This window comes from Ailuropoda melanoleuca, chromosome 12, assembly GCF_002007445.2.
Source record: "Ailuropoda melanoleuca isolate Jingjing chromosome 12, ASM200744v2, whole genome shotgun sequence".
NCBI lineage: Eukaryota > Metazoa > Chordata > Mammalia > Carnivora > Ursidae > Ailuropoda > Ailuropoda melanoleuca.
The window spans coordinates 7,248,041-7,264,538 of record NC_048229.1 but is presented as its reverse complement, the minus strand read 5'-3'; the positions used below and the strand labels follow the sequence as shown (position 1 = coordinate 7,264,538).

Sequence of the window (16,498 nt, the reverse complement as noted above, 5' to 3'; positions counted from 1 at the left end):
CCAGCGAGAGGGGGAACACAAGCAGGGGGAGTGGGAGAGGAAGAAGCAGGCTCATAGCAGAGGAGCCTGATGTGGGGCTCCATCCCATAATGCCGGGATCACACCCTGAGCCGAAGGCAGACGCTTAACCGCTGTGCCACCCAGGCGCCCCTCAAAAAAATTTTTTTAATAAAATAAAATGGTTAAAACATAAGTTCTTGAAGACTCTTAAAGATTCTAAAGTGGGGGCGCCTGGGTGGCACAGCGGTTGGGCGTCTGCCTTCGGCTCAGGGCATGATCCCAGCGTTATGGGATCGGGCCCCACATCGGGCTCCTCTGATATGAGCCTGCTTCTTCCTCTCCCACTCCCCCTGCTTGTGTTCCCTCTCTCACTGGCTGTCTCTATCTCTGTCGAATAAATAAATAAAATCTTTAAAAAAAAAAAAAGATTCTAAAGTGGTTATCTAGTATGTTAAAAAAAATTTTTTAAGGCAAAATGGTGTTATGTGCATTTTACCACAATTTTTAAAAATACATTACAAATGAAAGAAAAAATGGGTTTTTTATAAAAGCCAAGCTAAAACCTAGCCATCTGGAGACTGAGCTGTTTTGGGGACCGTCTTCAATCCAGGGTGCTCTGGTTACCAGGAGCCACCCCAGAAGCAGCAGACCAAAGATCATACTGGTCACCAAGAGGGAACCACCGCTGGCCAGAAACAGAAATCACTCAACAGCAGTGATATCACTAGAAGATTTCTGCTCTGGACCCACATTCCTAAGCGGTGTGTTATTTCTCAGACAGTGCAAACAAAACCCCAGTATCTGAGGAGACACAGCCAAGGCGCCGAAGTGCAGCCAGGAAGAAGCTACTCGTCCTCTGTGAAAACACTCTCACTCTGAAGGTCAGTCTTGGGTTCAACCTCTTTTCTGGGTCTCTGGGGGACTGAGGGGCTGATGGCCAGGCTGGACAGCCAAGAACCCTCCTGCACCAGAGGTGACATTTGGCCCACGTCCCCCATACAGGCTCCTGGCCACACAGCATGTAGAGACACGAGCAGATGCTCCGGTTCTCCTGGGGCTCTAAGGAGCCCTGTCTACCCAATTCACAAGCTCTTGAAGCTACAAAAGACCTCCCCAGACAAAGCTCAATAACAGAAATATCTCTAAAAATAGGCAAATTGGAGCTCACTTGGCCTTAGCGCCACCTTCTGGAAACTTCCCCGCCATGACAGCCAAGGGGAGGAAGACGGGAATGCGCAGGCTGAAGAGAAAAAAGATGAGATGGCGGTTTAAGTAAAGCACTAGCCTGTGCACCCACAGACGCTCAGGAGCAGACTGAAGGAAAGCCAGAGGCCAGGGACGCAGTAAAAACTGCTGGGCTGCATGCCTACTTTCTAGACCTTGAGTCACTGGATCTAGAACATCCAACCACCATCTGATCATGACCACCGCTGAAAGACCCACCTTGCTCATACCACAAAATAGCCCCTTTTGGCCCTTTGCCCTGGATCTGTGACTTTCAGGACTAATTCTGTTTTCTCTTGTGGCTGAATATAACACATGTACAATAAATCATCTCTTCTGGTGTCTTACAGAAAAAAAAAGATAGGTAAGTTCAATAAGTGAGCTAAGTGGCTAGAGTATATGAAAAAGAGATGTGTGAGTCTAATAAAAAATACACATGCAGGGAGGCAGTAGGGAGTGGTGGGGACTGGGGTGTATGAGGTCAGCTGCTACTCACTTCCTGCTGCTTGTAGCCAGTCAAGAACATGGGCCAGAACAGCTAGGATACTTTTTTATGACTCTCATGATATTTTAATGTTGGCAAGTAATTACAAAAATATGTTTAATACTGTGCAGGCCAAACACAGAGGCTGGATTTGGCCAGGGACTGCCAATTTACAACCTCAATTCCAAGCCAGATCCGGTGCTTGTTCTATAAAGAAAGCCAAAGCAATCCCCTTACTACCTTCTCCCTAAATGTAGGATGGCCTCCGGAAGGGAGAAAACGTCTCTACAGCAGCCAAACAAGGCAGTACGGTGCAGGGGGTGAGCACAAGGACGCCCCCATTGAGCAGCACGTGTGGCCTTAACCTATCCTTACCTCAGTTTTCTCATCTGCAAAATGAGCATAATAAAAGTACTACAAGGGTTGTTAGGAGGTTTAAATGAGTTTCTACATGGTAAAACCTGTAAGAGCACATAGCAATTGAGATGTATTTTCACAGCCTGCCACTGAACCCCCCAGTGAGGACAGGGAGGAGGCTGCGCTCCTTGAAATGTATCTAAACCCTGACCCCAGCGTTCCTCCACACCGTCAACGTGCCCAGGCTGAATCCAGTCTCCGAGGCCCATCAGGTGGGTATAGGTGACAGACAGAAGAGGCCAAGTCCCAAATCTAGAAAGAAATCTGACCAAAAAAGGAAAGACATCTGACCAACCAGGAACCAGGAACACTACTCACGAACAGATCAGAGACACAAAGATACTTCTAAAGGAAAAAAGAGCTTTCCACAGCACAGAACACCACTTCCTCATAAGATGAATGTGTTTTTCACTCATTTACAACATTTTGGGGCCCCAATACTATTGATGGTTTTATTATTAATGAAAATTCCTTATTTTTACTTTAAAAGACCTCAGAAGAAAAAAGGAGCCTCGTGACAAATTCTAAGGTTTCCTTTAGGAAACCTAACATACAAAACTCCATGCCACGAGATTAGGGATTCTTAACCTGGGGTCCAGGAACAGGCTCGGGGGGCCCAGGACCCCCAACACAGCATGCAAAATTCTGTGTGTATAAGCACATTCTCATAAACCCTCAAGAGAGGTCAACAGCCTCTAAAAATGTCAAGAGTCAATGAAAAAGACCTAAAGCAAGTAAAGATTTGCTTTATAGAGATGGTCACCATAGAGTTCTTTTACCTGGCAATTTCCCCCAGTTACAAGACTGTCACTTCCCAGCACCTGGAGGGGCACACCTTCTACATGAAGTGAAATACCTCTGGATTAAGGATTTTGTCCGATGGCTTCCTCTGTTGGTGGCACCTGTCAGGCTGCCTGGTGGGGGATGGGGGGAGCGGGTCCTCATCCCAGCTCCCCGCATTTACCTGTTTTGTCACCTCAGGCATATCCTTTACCCTTTCTGAACTTACTGCCACGTCGGTTAAGTGCAGATAATTCTGGTCCCTTGCCTAGCGCTGGTACCTGACAGGTAGTGAGTTTTCAACAAATGTTATGATGATGATTACTAGAGGGGAAGGTGTCTCAGTGTATGTCCTGGGAAATACACACACTGCATGTGTGCACTCTGCCTGTAACAGCCTTCTCCATCCAGAGAACTCCTATGCAGCCTCCAAAGCCCAAACCAAATGCCCTCTGCATACCTGTCCCAGAGCCCTGGCACCTGGTGTGGCTGAGGAGTGTCCTTCACCCCACTAACTGGTGAGATGCCTGAGGGCAGTGACTGTGCCTTCCTGCTTTCTTTTCCCCCAGTGGCAAGCCCAGATGGTGCTCGACGAACCTTTGCTCAATAATCAGGTTCTACGTAGAGACCTCTGAACCCCAGGTGGCTATGTGGCCCACCTTAGCTGGCCACCTAGAGGACCACCCAGAGGAACAACCTGGTCATATGAAGCAGGTGCATGCTCCGGAGGAAGCCAGCCCAGAACAGCAAGTCTTCCTGACCGGGATGGAGGGGTCTGTCCCCAGACCCAATAATGGCACTGTGGGGACACCCATAATGCCTGCTGCTAGCAAAGCCTCAGATTTTCAACAAGTACTGAGAAAGAACTCCTTATCAACCACAGAGGCAGCTTCCCCTTTAGCTCTCAATGGTGGCCTCGGCTCAGAAGCCCTAGGCAGGCTTGCTTGGACCAGAAGTCCCTCTCCATGCATAGACATACCCCCAGGACAGTTTGCACTGAGCTGCCCTGAGCTGAGCTGCCCCTGGGAACCCACCCGGCCCTTCTCAGCTGCCTGGGCCCAGATGCGACCCCCTGCCCACCTTCACGCCCTCCAGGAGTGCCTGGGGGTCCTCGATGCCCTCAGGGACACACTTCTTGTTCTCTGGGAGGGATTCCAGTTTCTCCACCAGCGCTTTCAGGCCCTTCAGCTCAAACTCAGTGAGGTGGGTCCACTTGGTGGAGACCCCTGTGGCAGGGGAGCCAGTGGGCGTCTTGGGGTAGTCTGTGGGCACCGTCGTGGACTTCACACTTTCCTCCGACTCGTTAGACAAAGTCCTTTGGAGGAACCGCATGGCAGGTGCTTTGGGCTTCTTCCCAGAGGCTTCCTGGTCCTCTGAGGGGGTGCTGGTGGGCGACGGAGGGCCATCGGCGGGGGGCTTGGGCCCCTTATCTGCACCCTCCTCTTCCTCTTCCTCCTCCTCTTCTTCCTCCTCCTTCTCCTCCTCTTGAGGCTGCTGCTCACAGGACTCCTCCTCCATCTCCAGCCAGGAATCAGATGAGAAGCCGTCTATGCTGGGCTTTCTAGGCGCATCTACAGGGAGCAGGAGGGTCACAAGAAAGACTGAGATGAATCTTGCAAACTCCCTGCTGGAAATCCCTGGAACCTCACTTGCTATGCGCCCCCTCCTTTACTCTGGATATGAAGCTTTTTTGACAATTCTAAGGGTCTATGCCTCCCGCCACCTCTAGAAAAGCTGGGATCAGTCAGACATAGGATCAAATCCCAGCTCTGTTTCTTCCCAGCTGTGTGTACTCAGACAGGTTGCTTCACCTCTCTGAATACACCTGGCATTTTATTTTTCAACATATAAAAATAACGCCAAAAATGCATATAGTATATAACGATTCCATTCATATGAAATGTCCAGAACAGGGAAATATATAAAGACAGAAAGTAGATTAGTGGGTGCCTAGGCTGGGCGTGGAGGAGATAAGGAGATAACACAAGGTACAGGTTTCTTTCTGGGGTAAAGAAAACGACCCCAAATAGACTGGTGATGGTTGCACAGCTCTGGGAATATGGGAAAAACTGAATTTTACACATTAAATTGTCTGATGTGGGGACAATATCCCAATAGTGCTGTTTTTTGTTTTGTTTTGTTTTTAAAGATTTTATTTATTTGACAGAGAGAGACAGCCAGCAAGAGAAGGAACACAAGCAGGGGGAGTGGGAGAGGAAGAAGCAGGCTCTCAGCAGAGGAGCCTGACGCGGGGCTCGATCCCAGAACGCCGGGATCACGCCCTGAGCCAAAGGCAGACGCTCAACCGCTGAGCCACCCAGGTGCCCCCCAATAATGCTGTTTTTAAAAATATAAGGCAAAAAATGCTTCCTCTGAACGCTTGCGGTGAGGATCCGCTAAGGCATCACTGAGCACGGGCTCTGGCACACAGCTAGCATTTGATACACGAGGCCTCTCCCTGATGTCTCCTCTTTATCTTGGCAGGAGGAGCAGTGAGGCGGGGGGAAACAGAGGCAAGAAATTTCAATGACCCAAATGCTGCCTCAAGCTTTCTTTTTGCGCCTGCGAACGGAATCGGGAACATTCTTCTACAGCCCTAAATATCCGAATGAGAGAAGTGACTCTCCGTTTCCTGATCCTGAGGACTGCCACAAAATCAAGCCTCTGGTCCCCACAGGAACGTGTAAGCTACTACAACCACAGGGGTCGCCCCATTATTTCAGACTAATTTCCCATTTCCTACCAGGCTGGGAGCTTCCAGAGAGCAGGTTATGGGGTTTCAGGACTTTTCACCACCTGAATATTGCATCATCTGACATGTAGGAGACTCACAAGAGACTCCCCAGGCAAAACTGAATTTCTAGGAGGGAAATAAGCACTTCCCGATAAAGACCTCAGCGGACACATGTGTTCTCCATCATATGCCCAGTCTCAAACTCCCAAAAGTCACCAAGGATGACAGTCAGGGGAAAGAAGGAAGAAGGCTTTTTACGGTGAGGAAAAAAAAGAATCTGAAAATCCTGGGGATTGCGGGAGAAACCGTGCAGACCCTAACGGAGACAGACCGATCGTATTTTTCTATCCCGTGATGAGAAACAAGCAGCGAATGAGTCTGTCTCAGCAGACTGTGCATCCAGGAAAGCCCTCAGCAGTAACAGCTCAGAGGCAGAGGGGGAGACCCGTGTTCTTCCAGATTGCTCCTCAGGGCTCACTGTCACACCTAGAGACAACCTCAGGCGGGCGCCTAGGAGTGGAGATTCAAGGACTGAGCCATTTGGGGGGTGATGTCCCTTTAAGTAAAGGCAGTAAGGCAGGGTTCCGCGGCTGCGGCTCTAAACGCTCTCTCCTGCCTCTGTCAGAACCACCCACTGCTCTGCCAAAGCTGTGTCTCCAGCCCTGGTCACCCCTCCCGCTGGCTCAAAGCTGGCCTCAGATTTTGGGGACTGGCTGCACCTCAAGGGCCTGCCCCTATATAGACAAACCCCAACCCGTGGGTGCAGGGGAGGGCTGTGGATGGGGGGGACCAGCGGGCGGCCACGGAGGAATAAAACCACCAGGATTCTCTGCTCCGTAGGGGACCCTGTTTCAGCAACCACGCCTGGGACCGGTTCCTCGGCGAGACCTGGAGGCCACCAAGGTGACTCTGTCAGGGTCAAAGTTTCATTTTCTTAGACTCTGTATTCCAGATGGGAAGTTGACAAGGATGGCTTCCCCTCCTAAGGGGTCTCTAGGAATCTGCCCCACACTTTGTTTCAAAAGAATTCCAGAAACCCAGGTACTCTCAAGGGCCGCACTGAAAACATTCTTCCTGCCCAGCTGAGCAGGGGAGGCGGCCGGGCCCACATTTCACTCACCAATAAGCATTGATTCTCTCTGGTATTCCTGAGTGAGGTAGGACCGCTGGGTCACACAGTACACATATCTTTCCAAGACATACCAGCACATCTCATAGTAGAAGGGGTAACGAAATTTGGGCTGCACCTGAAAGCAAAGACCCAGGGGTGGAAGTCAGTTTCTGGAGGGCAAAGGAGAACCAAGGGAGAAAACTGGGGGGAGGGGGTTTCTGCAGATGGGAGTTATTTTCACCATCTTAACAAGAGCACAAATGGTGTGAGGGAAAAATGGGGGAGGCGGGCTGGAAGGCAGGAGAGAGGCGCTGGAAGGGGCAAGATACCAGTAGCATGCACAAATGAGGAGGAAGAGGGGAGAAAGAGGTCTATGTGAGAGCATCATTTCAAAGCTCCCTGAGCTGCAGGCCGCCAGGGGAAGGCGGATGGGGTCCGCTTTGTGCTTCTGTGAGATGCAGAGAAACAGAGTTGTCCCCTGACCTGCTGACGGAGGGTGCGGGTACCTGCGGATGTGAGCCTGATTCCAGCTACAACAAACACAGGCTCCTCCTCGTTCTCAAAAATTCTTGCACACACTCTGCTATCCCTCCCTGCCCCTTGAAAGACAGAAAACGACCCCCAAACCTTACCCATTTGCAGACGGGCTATCAAGCATCTCCTGCACTCTGGGAGGGAGGCAACACCGGGTGGACCAATGAGGAGGGAGGGGGTGTGGCCTCTCCTACCTCCAGGGGCGGGGCCTCAGAGGGTCCCACCTCCTGCTCCTCCCTGACAACCACCTGGCACTGCGCAGTCTGTATTCCCAGAGGATTCCCTCGGACCCACGTCCCCAGGGTGACCCGGGATGCTCTAACACCAGGAGACACACGCCCGGGTCTGGAGCAGCAGTCCAGATGGGGCTCCCCTTTGGGCCATTTCTTATAGGGGAGGAACTGTAGGTGCAGATAGCTTGTCTATCAGAACTGTGAAAAGGCCTGGGCTCCAGGAGGATTCTGATGGGTGGAAGCGCGGGGTCTGTATGGACGAGATGGCAGAGAAAGATGGCAAGGAAGCAATTCCACTGACGGCCCTGCACAGATGAACCTTCCGGAAACTTCATCCTGAGCGGGTAACTGAGGAATGAGGGCAGTGAGTGGGTGGTCCCTGTCTCCCCCAGGGACTGAGCCCTCTTTTCCAAGGCTGCGCGTAGATCTGCACAGGTCCACACTCACTCCGGACCTGCTCTCTTGTCCTCTCGCCAAAGGTGTGTCTGCCTCCAGAGACCTCTGCAGGTGCCAGAGACCCCTCTTCACCTCTTCTATCTTCCAGAAACCCAGGGAGTTGAATGTTAAGCAAGGACACTCTCCCACCTTTCTCTGCAACAGTCTACAGGCAACATTCTACGTGTGGGATGAAGGCAAAGACAAGCAGACCTCGGTCCTCCATTTGCCCTAAAATACCACTTTTCCTTCATTTGCCCTAAAATACCACTTTCCTGCCTCTCTCACAGTGCCCACCTGGAGAAGGCCCTAACTCTGCCCTCTCTGAGAGTCCCAGCTCAGTCCCCTGGCTACCCCAGGCCCCACTGACTCAGTGTTCAACCATGAGGCACTTGGGTTTCACTTCTCCCATCTGCTTATTGGGTCCATTTGACCTCCCCACGTCTGGTGGATGGTATGTGCTGGAATGAGATCCTGGCCGCCGCATGCTTTTGAGCTCCTCTGGGGGATGCATGGAGTTGGGAACATCTAGCGGTTTCCTTGGCTCCAGCTACTTTCCTGAGAACCCTGCTTTGAATGCTGGGATAGTAGTAATCCTTTTCACTGTCACTGGATCAGTGCCCTTCCGAGTTTAAAAAGGAGAGGGGCACTTCAGACTGAGACAAACCCTGACCTCCTGTGAAGAGGGGTCCAGGAGCCTCAGCCCTACCGGCGCTCCAGAGCAAGGACCAAGCGACTTTGAAACCAATTGCCAATACCTATGGAGCAGGCTGCGGACAGGCAGGCCGCCTCTTCTCGGGCCCTCACTCCCATCTGACTTCAGATTCGACTGGTAAGACTCTGAAGCTGCTTTTGACCTTTCAAATTTTGGGAAACCGTGCAAGCCGCTCTGCATTGAAGGGCACCATGGCACCTGAGAATCTTTCTAGATCAGGAAAAAAATATATTTTTTGGCTGTATATCAGGAGAGGAAGAGAAGTCTCCCCTCATTGTTGCTGAACCCAAGGGAAACCAGCTGGGTGAAAACAAATGCTGATGAAGGAATTCGAATTTTTTCATTTTATTTTTATTTTTTTTTTCCAAGAGAGCACGGCAGGAAACAAAATTTGCAAAGAATTGACTTACAAACGGGTTGTCGCCTTCCACCCTTCGCCTTCAAAAGGTTTCAGCCACATGCCTGGGAACATTAAACACACGATTGCTCAACATTATTTGTTGACAAATTCGGAGCCTCACCAAATTGAGTTGTTCACCGAAAAGGCAAGGCAGTCAGAAAGCATGCAGCGCTCCCAGCCTGGGGGTGTAATCAGTCTATCAGTGGATCTCAAGGGGTAGTAGCTTTGAGTTCCCAAAGGCCCACGCAAGTAGCACTTGGCCTTGGCCCTTCCTCTTACAGCTGAGTGACCTCAGGAGATCAAAACCAAAGGTGTTTTGGTGCATCTAAAACTCCCAGGTCTCAAGGGACTTGAAAAACTAAAATATGAGGGTGGGTGGAAGTGTCTTAAAATTTGTTTTTCTCCTGGAAAAAAAAAAAAGTCAATGGGAAAAAAAAATCCAATGGTAGAGGAAAAGAGGAGAGGAAGGGAAAATTATTTGCAATTTCCAAATAGATTCACTGGCTGAAAGGGGATGGAGCGTGCGGCGTTACCTTTCCTGAGAAAGCTGCCTTCACTAGAGCCATTAGGGAAAAAAAAAAAAAAAGATAAACATAAGAGAGACGGCAGTTTAATGAATGATCAACTGGACCATCCCTGTCCCTTATCAAACTAACTGGAGTTAAAAATATGTAGTGATAGTTGTTGAGACGTTATCTTCACATAATAAACATGCAACACATCCGGTCCTTGGTATAGTTCCTCCCCGCCTTGCATCTTTACCATGAGAAGATTTACTCTGCACAGGGGTGGGACATACGTGGCTTTCTACACATTGGAAACCACCAGGCCCTGGCAGGGCAGGGCCTCAGCGGCAGCAGGGTGAAGACCCCTACCATCTGAGCCCCCCAAAATTAAAATCCTAGCGAGCAAGACACGGCTTCCTAAACATAGGAGACCGTTGGGGTTCCCCTGGTCTGGAAGGGAGGGGAGTTCCCCACCTTGGGCCACAAAGGCAAATTCTTTTTCTAAGACAAATCCACACCACGGGGTTTAAAGACTGACAGTTTCCTGTCCCACCCCCTGCCTTTGGTTTCCAAGCAAAGCCCTGTTTTAGGGACTCTTGAAAAACTATTTTTAAATGGCCATAACCTTCTTAAGAAAGCTCGCAGGGATGTAAGGAATTAAGCTGTAGCGAGCTGACAAGGAGCCCTGGCATTTTATCTGGCTTCCAGTGCTCTCTCCCCAGCATCTTTTGTCTGCCTTGGCTCCTAAGACATAAACAATTGGGCCTTGTAGCCAAGCCCTCTCCAAAGACCAGAAATCAAAGCAGATTAAACAGCCTGCCGCTGCTTCCCGCCCAGGCTGCCCACCAGCCCCCCCCCATCAACCTGCTTCAGGGAAACCAGATGGGGCGCCCACTCAGACGACAGGGACAGTGGGCCTTGGGGGAGGGGACCCTGCCGCGCTCATCTCAACGTGGGCCTCAGATTCCCCAGGTGCTCACTGTGACGCGGAGGGTTCCACGCTATTACCCTCCCTCCCGCCTCCCACCGAGCAGCGGAGGGGAGCTGGACTCCTGATGGAAGGATGGGGTCCAAATCCACTGAGATGTACAATCCGGATTCCCTGGGGGAGGGGGACAGCTGCCAAGGAAGTTGCCAAAGCCTTTAGAAATCCCAGCCTCATTCCGGCTTTCAGGAATTGGCTGGAAAGTCGTGGGCCTCACTTTTTCTAGATTTCTCCTTTTTTATCCCACACCTCCCTAGTCTGCTCGCACGCAAACTGGCCCATTCTTCAGGGCTGGCCAAAAAACAGTTGGCCGGAGCCCCAGACAGCACTTGACCCAGACTATGAGATGACCGCTCACACCCACAGGTGCCTTTCTCCAGCAGAGCATGGGGTGGCTTCCACCAGACCAGGGCTGACCGGGAAAGGGACAGTAGGCGGGCAACAGAGAAAAGAGGCGTGAAAATCCACAAAACAAGACCCAGTCTCTACAGATCCGGGCATCCCAGCAGCAAACCCATCATTCTGAAGATGCACAGTTGCTCCCTGAAGCACACCTGACCGCTGAATATAACTCAAAGTTGTTCCCAGGAATCCCCTGGACAAGGTCCCTCAACGTCGGGACTGTTGGAGAAGTCAGATACACACACAGTAGCGAAGACTTTTGGTTCATGTATGTGATTCTGTGCAAATCAGGGCCTAGAAACAAGACCAAGAAAGGCGAGGACCCTGGGCCCAGGGCATCTGCCTCGATGGGATGTTTCTGCAGAGTCCCGGCATGACAATACCTCTCTGGGGCAAAAAAGTCACTTCTGACGCAAAACCCAAGAAGATGTGGTGTGGTCTGTCCATACAATGGAATATGACTCAGCCATAAAAAGGAATGAAGCAATGACATCTGCTATACCGTGGGTGAGCCCCGAAGACACCATGAGAAGTGACAGAAGCTAATCACAAAAGGGCACCGCTAGAGCATTACATTGCTATGAAACGTTCCGATAACAGGCAAATCCACAGAATCAGAGAGTGATCATTGGTTGCCACAGGCTTGGGGTGGGGAGCGGGGTTTATGGAAGGTGACCGCTAATGAGTAGGGGGTTTCTTTCTGGGGTGATGAAAATGTCCTTGAATTGGAGTGCACAACACTATGAAAACACTAAATGCCACTGAGTCGTGCACCGTAACTGGTCGCTTGGATGGTACGCAGATTATAGCTCAATAGGAAAAAGAGATGAATGTTTGAACAACTGTAAGAAAAAAGAAGACAGAAGGGGCCCTCTTGGCCCCAGTTTCCCACCCTTAGACCTGTCTCTCCACTGCCCTGGGACACTTGGTCAAGCTGCACAATGGGAAAGAGGGTCAGACGCAAGCAGCCAGTGCTCTCCAGAGGAAGGTCGTGGAGTAGAGCAGAGCAGAGGGCACACGTCAGGTGTCTAACCCTCGGGCCCCAGTCCTGGGGTGTGGGGATGGGGGAGACCCTATGTCTGAGAAGCTGTTACTGTCACAGTCAAGAGGAAAGCCCCCCATTCCCACCCCTACCTGCAAGCAGACACTGAGACAGAGCTCAGAGACAATACTGAGGGACTCACAGATACTGGCTTCCTCAGGGCGACCTCACATTTGGGGTCCCTGGGCAGAGGAGACACGTGGCCAAGAGCTGATCCTTCCAAGGACCCAGCCCCCACTCCAAACCACAACAATAACAACCACAAAATCCCCCCCAACTCCCGTGCATCCCTCTCTACACATAAGAAGAAAGAGGCAGCGCTCCTGGTATCTTCCAGCGCTTTCTCAATAGCTACTTCCTCTTCGACGAGGGGGTTTTGGCTGCCACGGGCCCGGAAATGAACAGAAACTCCAGGGGCTCTGTCTGGGTGAGCTCTTGCAGACAGCCCTCCGCAAGGATCAAAGCCCCACTGGAGGCAGGGAACAGGAGGGAGGGGGGACCACGGAGGACTTTGGAACGACTCGTCCCACACACCGCGAGTGCCAGGCAGAGCTCAGGGGCCGGGCAATCCCATGAGGAGAGAAGGAAGCCACCTTACCCGTGTTCTGTCCTCGATCTCGTAGATCCGCAGCTGCATGGGCACGTTAAAGCTGTGCAGGATGTTTCCGCCAAATACCAGGGAGTCTACCGGGGTGTAGACTGCATGGATCCAACCTGGGGTGGGGAGGCCACAGGGAGGGTCAGCCGTGGCTCCTGGACCACTGGGAGGGTCATGGATGAAAGCACGCAGAAGGGCCCAGGAGACCCCGGTGAGCACCCAGGGCCAGAATTGAGGATGCCTGGGCTGCCCGATGCAGAAGGTAAGGTTCCAGACTGGCCGACAGGACTCAGACACACAGCCCCAGACGGACTACTGCAGCCTCTGACCCTTGGGTGGCTCGAGCCAGTGGTGGGCAGCTGGAGGCCCTCGACAAAGGCTTCCTCGTGTTGTTACAGGCCCGGCCGCAGCAGCAGCAGAAGCAGGCCCTGTCCCCCTCCCGAGCTGGCCAGGGAGCCGGACATCTCTCAGTCACCTGCTCATCCGTCCCTGAGCCTCGTCCCCTGCATCCCAGAGGCCACCCGTCTCAGGAGGAGTCACAAAGGATTGCTTGGGGCCACAACTAAGGAGTGAAACTGCTAGAACTGCAAAACCCAGACATTTTCCTGCCTGAGGCACAGGACAGCGAAGTCACCTATAAGGACTGGAACCCAGCACATCGGCCTCGCTTGGTCCATGAAGGCTAGACTAACCAAGCCACCCAATTCCTTTGCCAAGTGACTAACACATGTTTCCAGGGCTCAACAGACCCACATGCGCTCCCTCCTACAGTAACAGCACGGAGCTGGGGGACAGGCAGCATTATAATCCACTCCCATTTACGGATGCTGAAACCAAGGCTGAGAGAAGGCAAGTCAGGTGCTGAATGGAGTCACCGCACCTCCGCTCTGACCCCCCACACTGCATGGCTGCACAGGCTCAGTGACCAGGCCTGCAGGTCCCAGGAACATGCCAGGGAGGCAAAGAGAGACACGCAGAGGGAAACAAGAGAGGCAGAGGTAAGACAGGACAGACAGAGGCAGAGAGACTCACGGTGAAAGACAGAATCAGCAGAGGAGAAAGGGGACAGACGGGGCCACCCAAACCCCAAGATCCCGAGCCCCGGTGTCCATATCTTCTCTGACCCCTCTTCTCCAACCTGTGTGCATAATTTGTTTGCTTGGAGGACAATTACAGAGCCCCCACCCCACACACCAAAACATGCCAGCCCTGGGGTCACAAGCAGTCACAGGTGGCCGTGGCTGCCAGGTGCATAGGTGCGAGGCCACTGCTGCCCTCTGTGGGACACTCGGGGCGCTGGTCCTGCCCTGTTGGGCAGGGAGTGGGATGAGCTGGTGGTCCTGGGGGAGAATGGTCCTGGGGGAGGGTGGGGAAAAGCACCAGCCCAGAGCACGGGAAGGAAGGCTCTGTGTAAGTTGGTCCTGCCGTCAGCTCCCCACACCTCTGGCTCTGCCTGGCGGGTGTGCTCTTGTCCAGTCACCTGGGCGCCTTCCTGCCACCTTCACATTTCCGTGCAGGACAAGTACGGCTGCCGCCTTGGCTTCCACACCTGCTTTGGCCTCCATCTCAGCTGCGTGCCAGCCAATTTTCTCGGCCGTACGTTTTTCTATTTTTGCTGAGCTATTACCGTTCCTGTTACCAACATCGACATGACTTAAGCAACATTTCCTGAACTGGGACCCAGGACTGCCAGGGTCAAGCAGACGCACATGGTGGGGTGAAGCCTGAATGAGGCAAAGATTCCTGGGTCCCGTTCCTATGCTCCTCACATGCCCACACAGGGCCCTACAGAAAGCCCCAGCCCCTTGGGCCTGGGCTGGAAACTGTCCCATGGCCGACTCACCATGCGATAGGGGGCACTTGACCACCCCCTCTCCTGGCCTCCATCTGCCTGTGTGAAATGAGGGTGATCACTACTCCCTTGCGGGGAACCTGGTGAGCAAGAACTCAGTCCATGTAAGGTGTAAGCAACTGCCACTGGTATCTGTGGTTGTCTCATCCATCTTCAAGGCTTTGCAAAGAGTGGTGCCCACGTAACCTGCATTTATCAGCCCTGGACTCTCCCTTCTGTCCTATCAAGTGAAAACACAGACACACCTGACTTACACCTGTTATGCTGCTGGGGAGCAAAAAGGGAAACAGAAAAGAGGTTCTGTTTCAAGTGGAGTGGCAGAGAATCTATACCCCCCCGGCATTTCAAGGGGTTCTAGAAGCTTCTACCCACTCTCCTCTAGTCCTCAAGCCAGGGCCTCACAGGTGGGTCAGGCAGCCTCAAATGGATTACTCACTGCCAAGTTCCTCCCCTTACCCTTCCTCAGATCTGCTCTATGACTTTAACACTTCCCTCAGGAAGAACCAGGGAGGGGAAACAATAGTGTTCATGGGCTTCATCCATCCCCACCCTCCTGACGGTGTCTCCTTGGCTGCGCCCCAGGAAGCATGAGTGAGCAGGTGTCCCGGGCTGGGACTGGGCTGGGGAGGCTAGCATCTGCCTCTTGCTTCCAGGCCAGAGTCATCAACAACATGAAGGCAATAACAGAGGTGATTCAGGCCAAGCGACAAGGGACAGATCCAATCATGGAAGGAAAGCAGGCAACCCACAAAACCTGCTGACAGGTGTTCTCTGGGACCTGAGGGACAGTGAAGCACACAGTCTCTTGCCCACAACCGAGACACTCGGGATTCAGAAACCAACCCCCCCGCAATCCACTTTTGTCTGTCTTTGTGGCAGCTGTAGGGGTAAACCCAAAAGTCATAGAACTCAGGGGCGCCTCACAAAGGGCCATGACCTGCTTCCTTCATGAAGTCCCTGAGTTGGGCCAGGCCCTGGGCTGGGCAGCCCAGCTGCCAAGGCACAGCCTCTCCTCTCTAGGACCTCCTAGCTGGTACCAGGGACCCAAACTGGCAGGCCACAGGCTGCAGCAGACTCAGGAGCATGTTTAGTTTGACCCACCTGTGTTACGAAAATGGGAAAATTGCACAAGACTATTTGAATTGCTTTCTTCTTTAGAAAAACAGGAAAATGGGCCCACCGGGCCATTCTCCTCTGGCTTTAACTGGCTGGACTGTCCAGTTTCCCAGACCCCACCCACCCTCTGCCTCCCATCCAGCCTGCTTCACTGCCACCTTCTCCCTGCTCTGTACCCATTTTACAGGTGGGTCATCTGAGGCCCAAGCCACATTACACTATTAAACAGCTTCAGGTTATTTTTTCTCAGACTGGCCCGAGTCTAAGAAACACCTAGGGCTACCCATGAATTTTGGGTCATGGGTGATCCTTTTTTTTTTTTTTTTTTTAAGATTTATTCATTTATTTTAGAGGGAGAGAGCGAGCGAGCAAGGAGAGCAGAGGGAGAAGGAGTAGGAGAGAATCCCCACTGAGCCCAGAGCCCAACGAGGGACTCAATGTGGGACTCAGTCCCATGACCTGAGCCAAAATCAGTAGTCGGATACTGAGCCACCCAGGTGCTCCTGGGTCATGGGTGATTCTTACTACAAACCAAGGATGGGAAATACTTTCAGGCCAGTCCAAGCCACTGACCCCAGGGTCCTTCCCAGGTTCCTATATTGGGCTCCCCATCCTGGCTGCTACCTGGCTGGACATGCATTCAGGACAGAGGGAATCTGCCTTATAGCTTCCCTATGACCTTCCGCACTGCCAAGTGGGCCCTTAGGGAAGTTTGTTAAATGAGCACAAAATTCTCCCAAAGTCATATGGCTGAGAAGGAAGACCAGATCATAAGTCTGCTGACTCCCAGGCTAACGGGGAACCAGGTCAACTCTGAAACTAGACGCACTTGTGCTCTTGCCCTGCTCTGTTGCTTATTAATTGTGTGACCTTGAACTAGTTTGTTCACCTCTCTGGGCCTCAGGAACCTTTTTTAAGATTTTTTTTTTT

General features: G+C 52.1%; 1 protein-coding gene across 5 annotated transcripts in view; it reads right to left on the bottom strand.

Annotated features, from left to right (window-relative positions):
• The window catches only part of KDM2B (lysine demethylase 2B), a 128,635-nt gene that overhangs the window by 58,057 nt on the left and 54,080 nt on the right, over positions 1-16,498 (bottom strand). For all 5 annotated transcript variants that reach the window (XM_034637903.1, XM_034637902.1, XM_034637900.1 and 2 more), the window contains 3 exons: positions 12,601-12,716; positions 6,760-6,886; positions 3,986-4,476 (listed from right to left, as the gene is read on the bottom strand). In XM_034637903.1, coding sequence (XP_034493794.1) covers positions 3,986-4,476; positions 6,760-6,886; positions 12,601-12,716 — 734 coding nt within the window. The remainder of the gene's footprint in view (positions 1-3,985; positions 4,477-6,759; positions 6,887-12,600; positions 12,717-16,498) is intronic.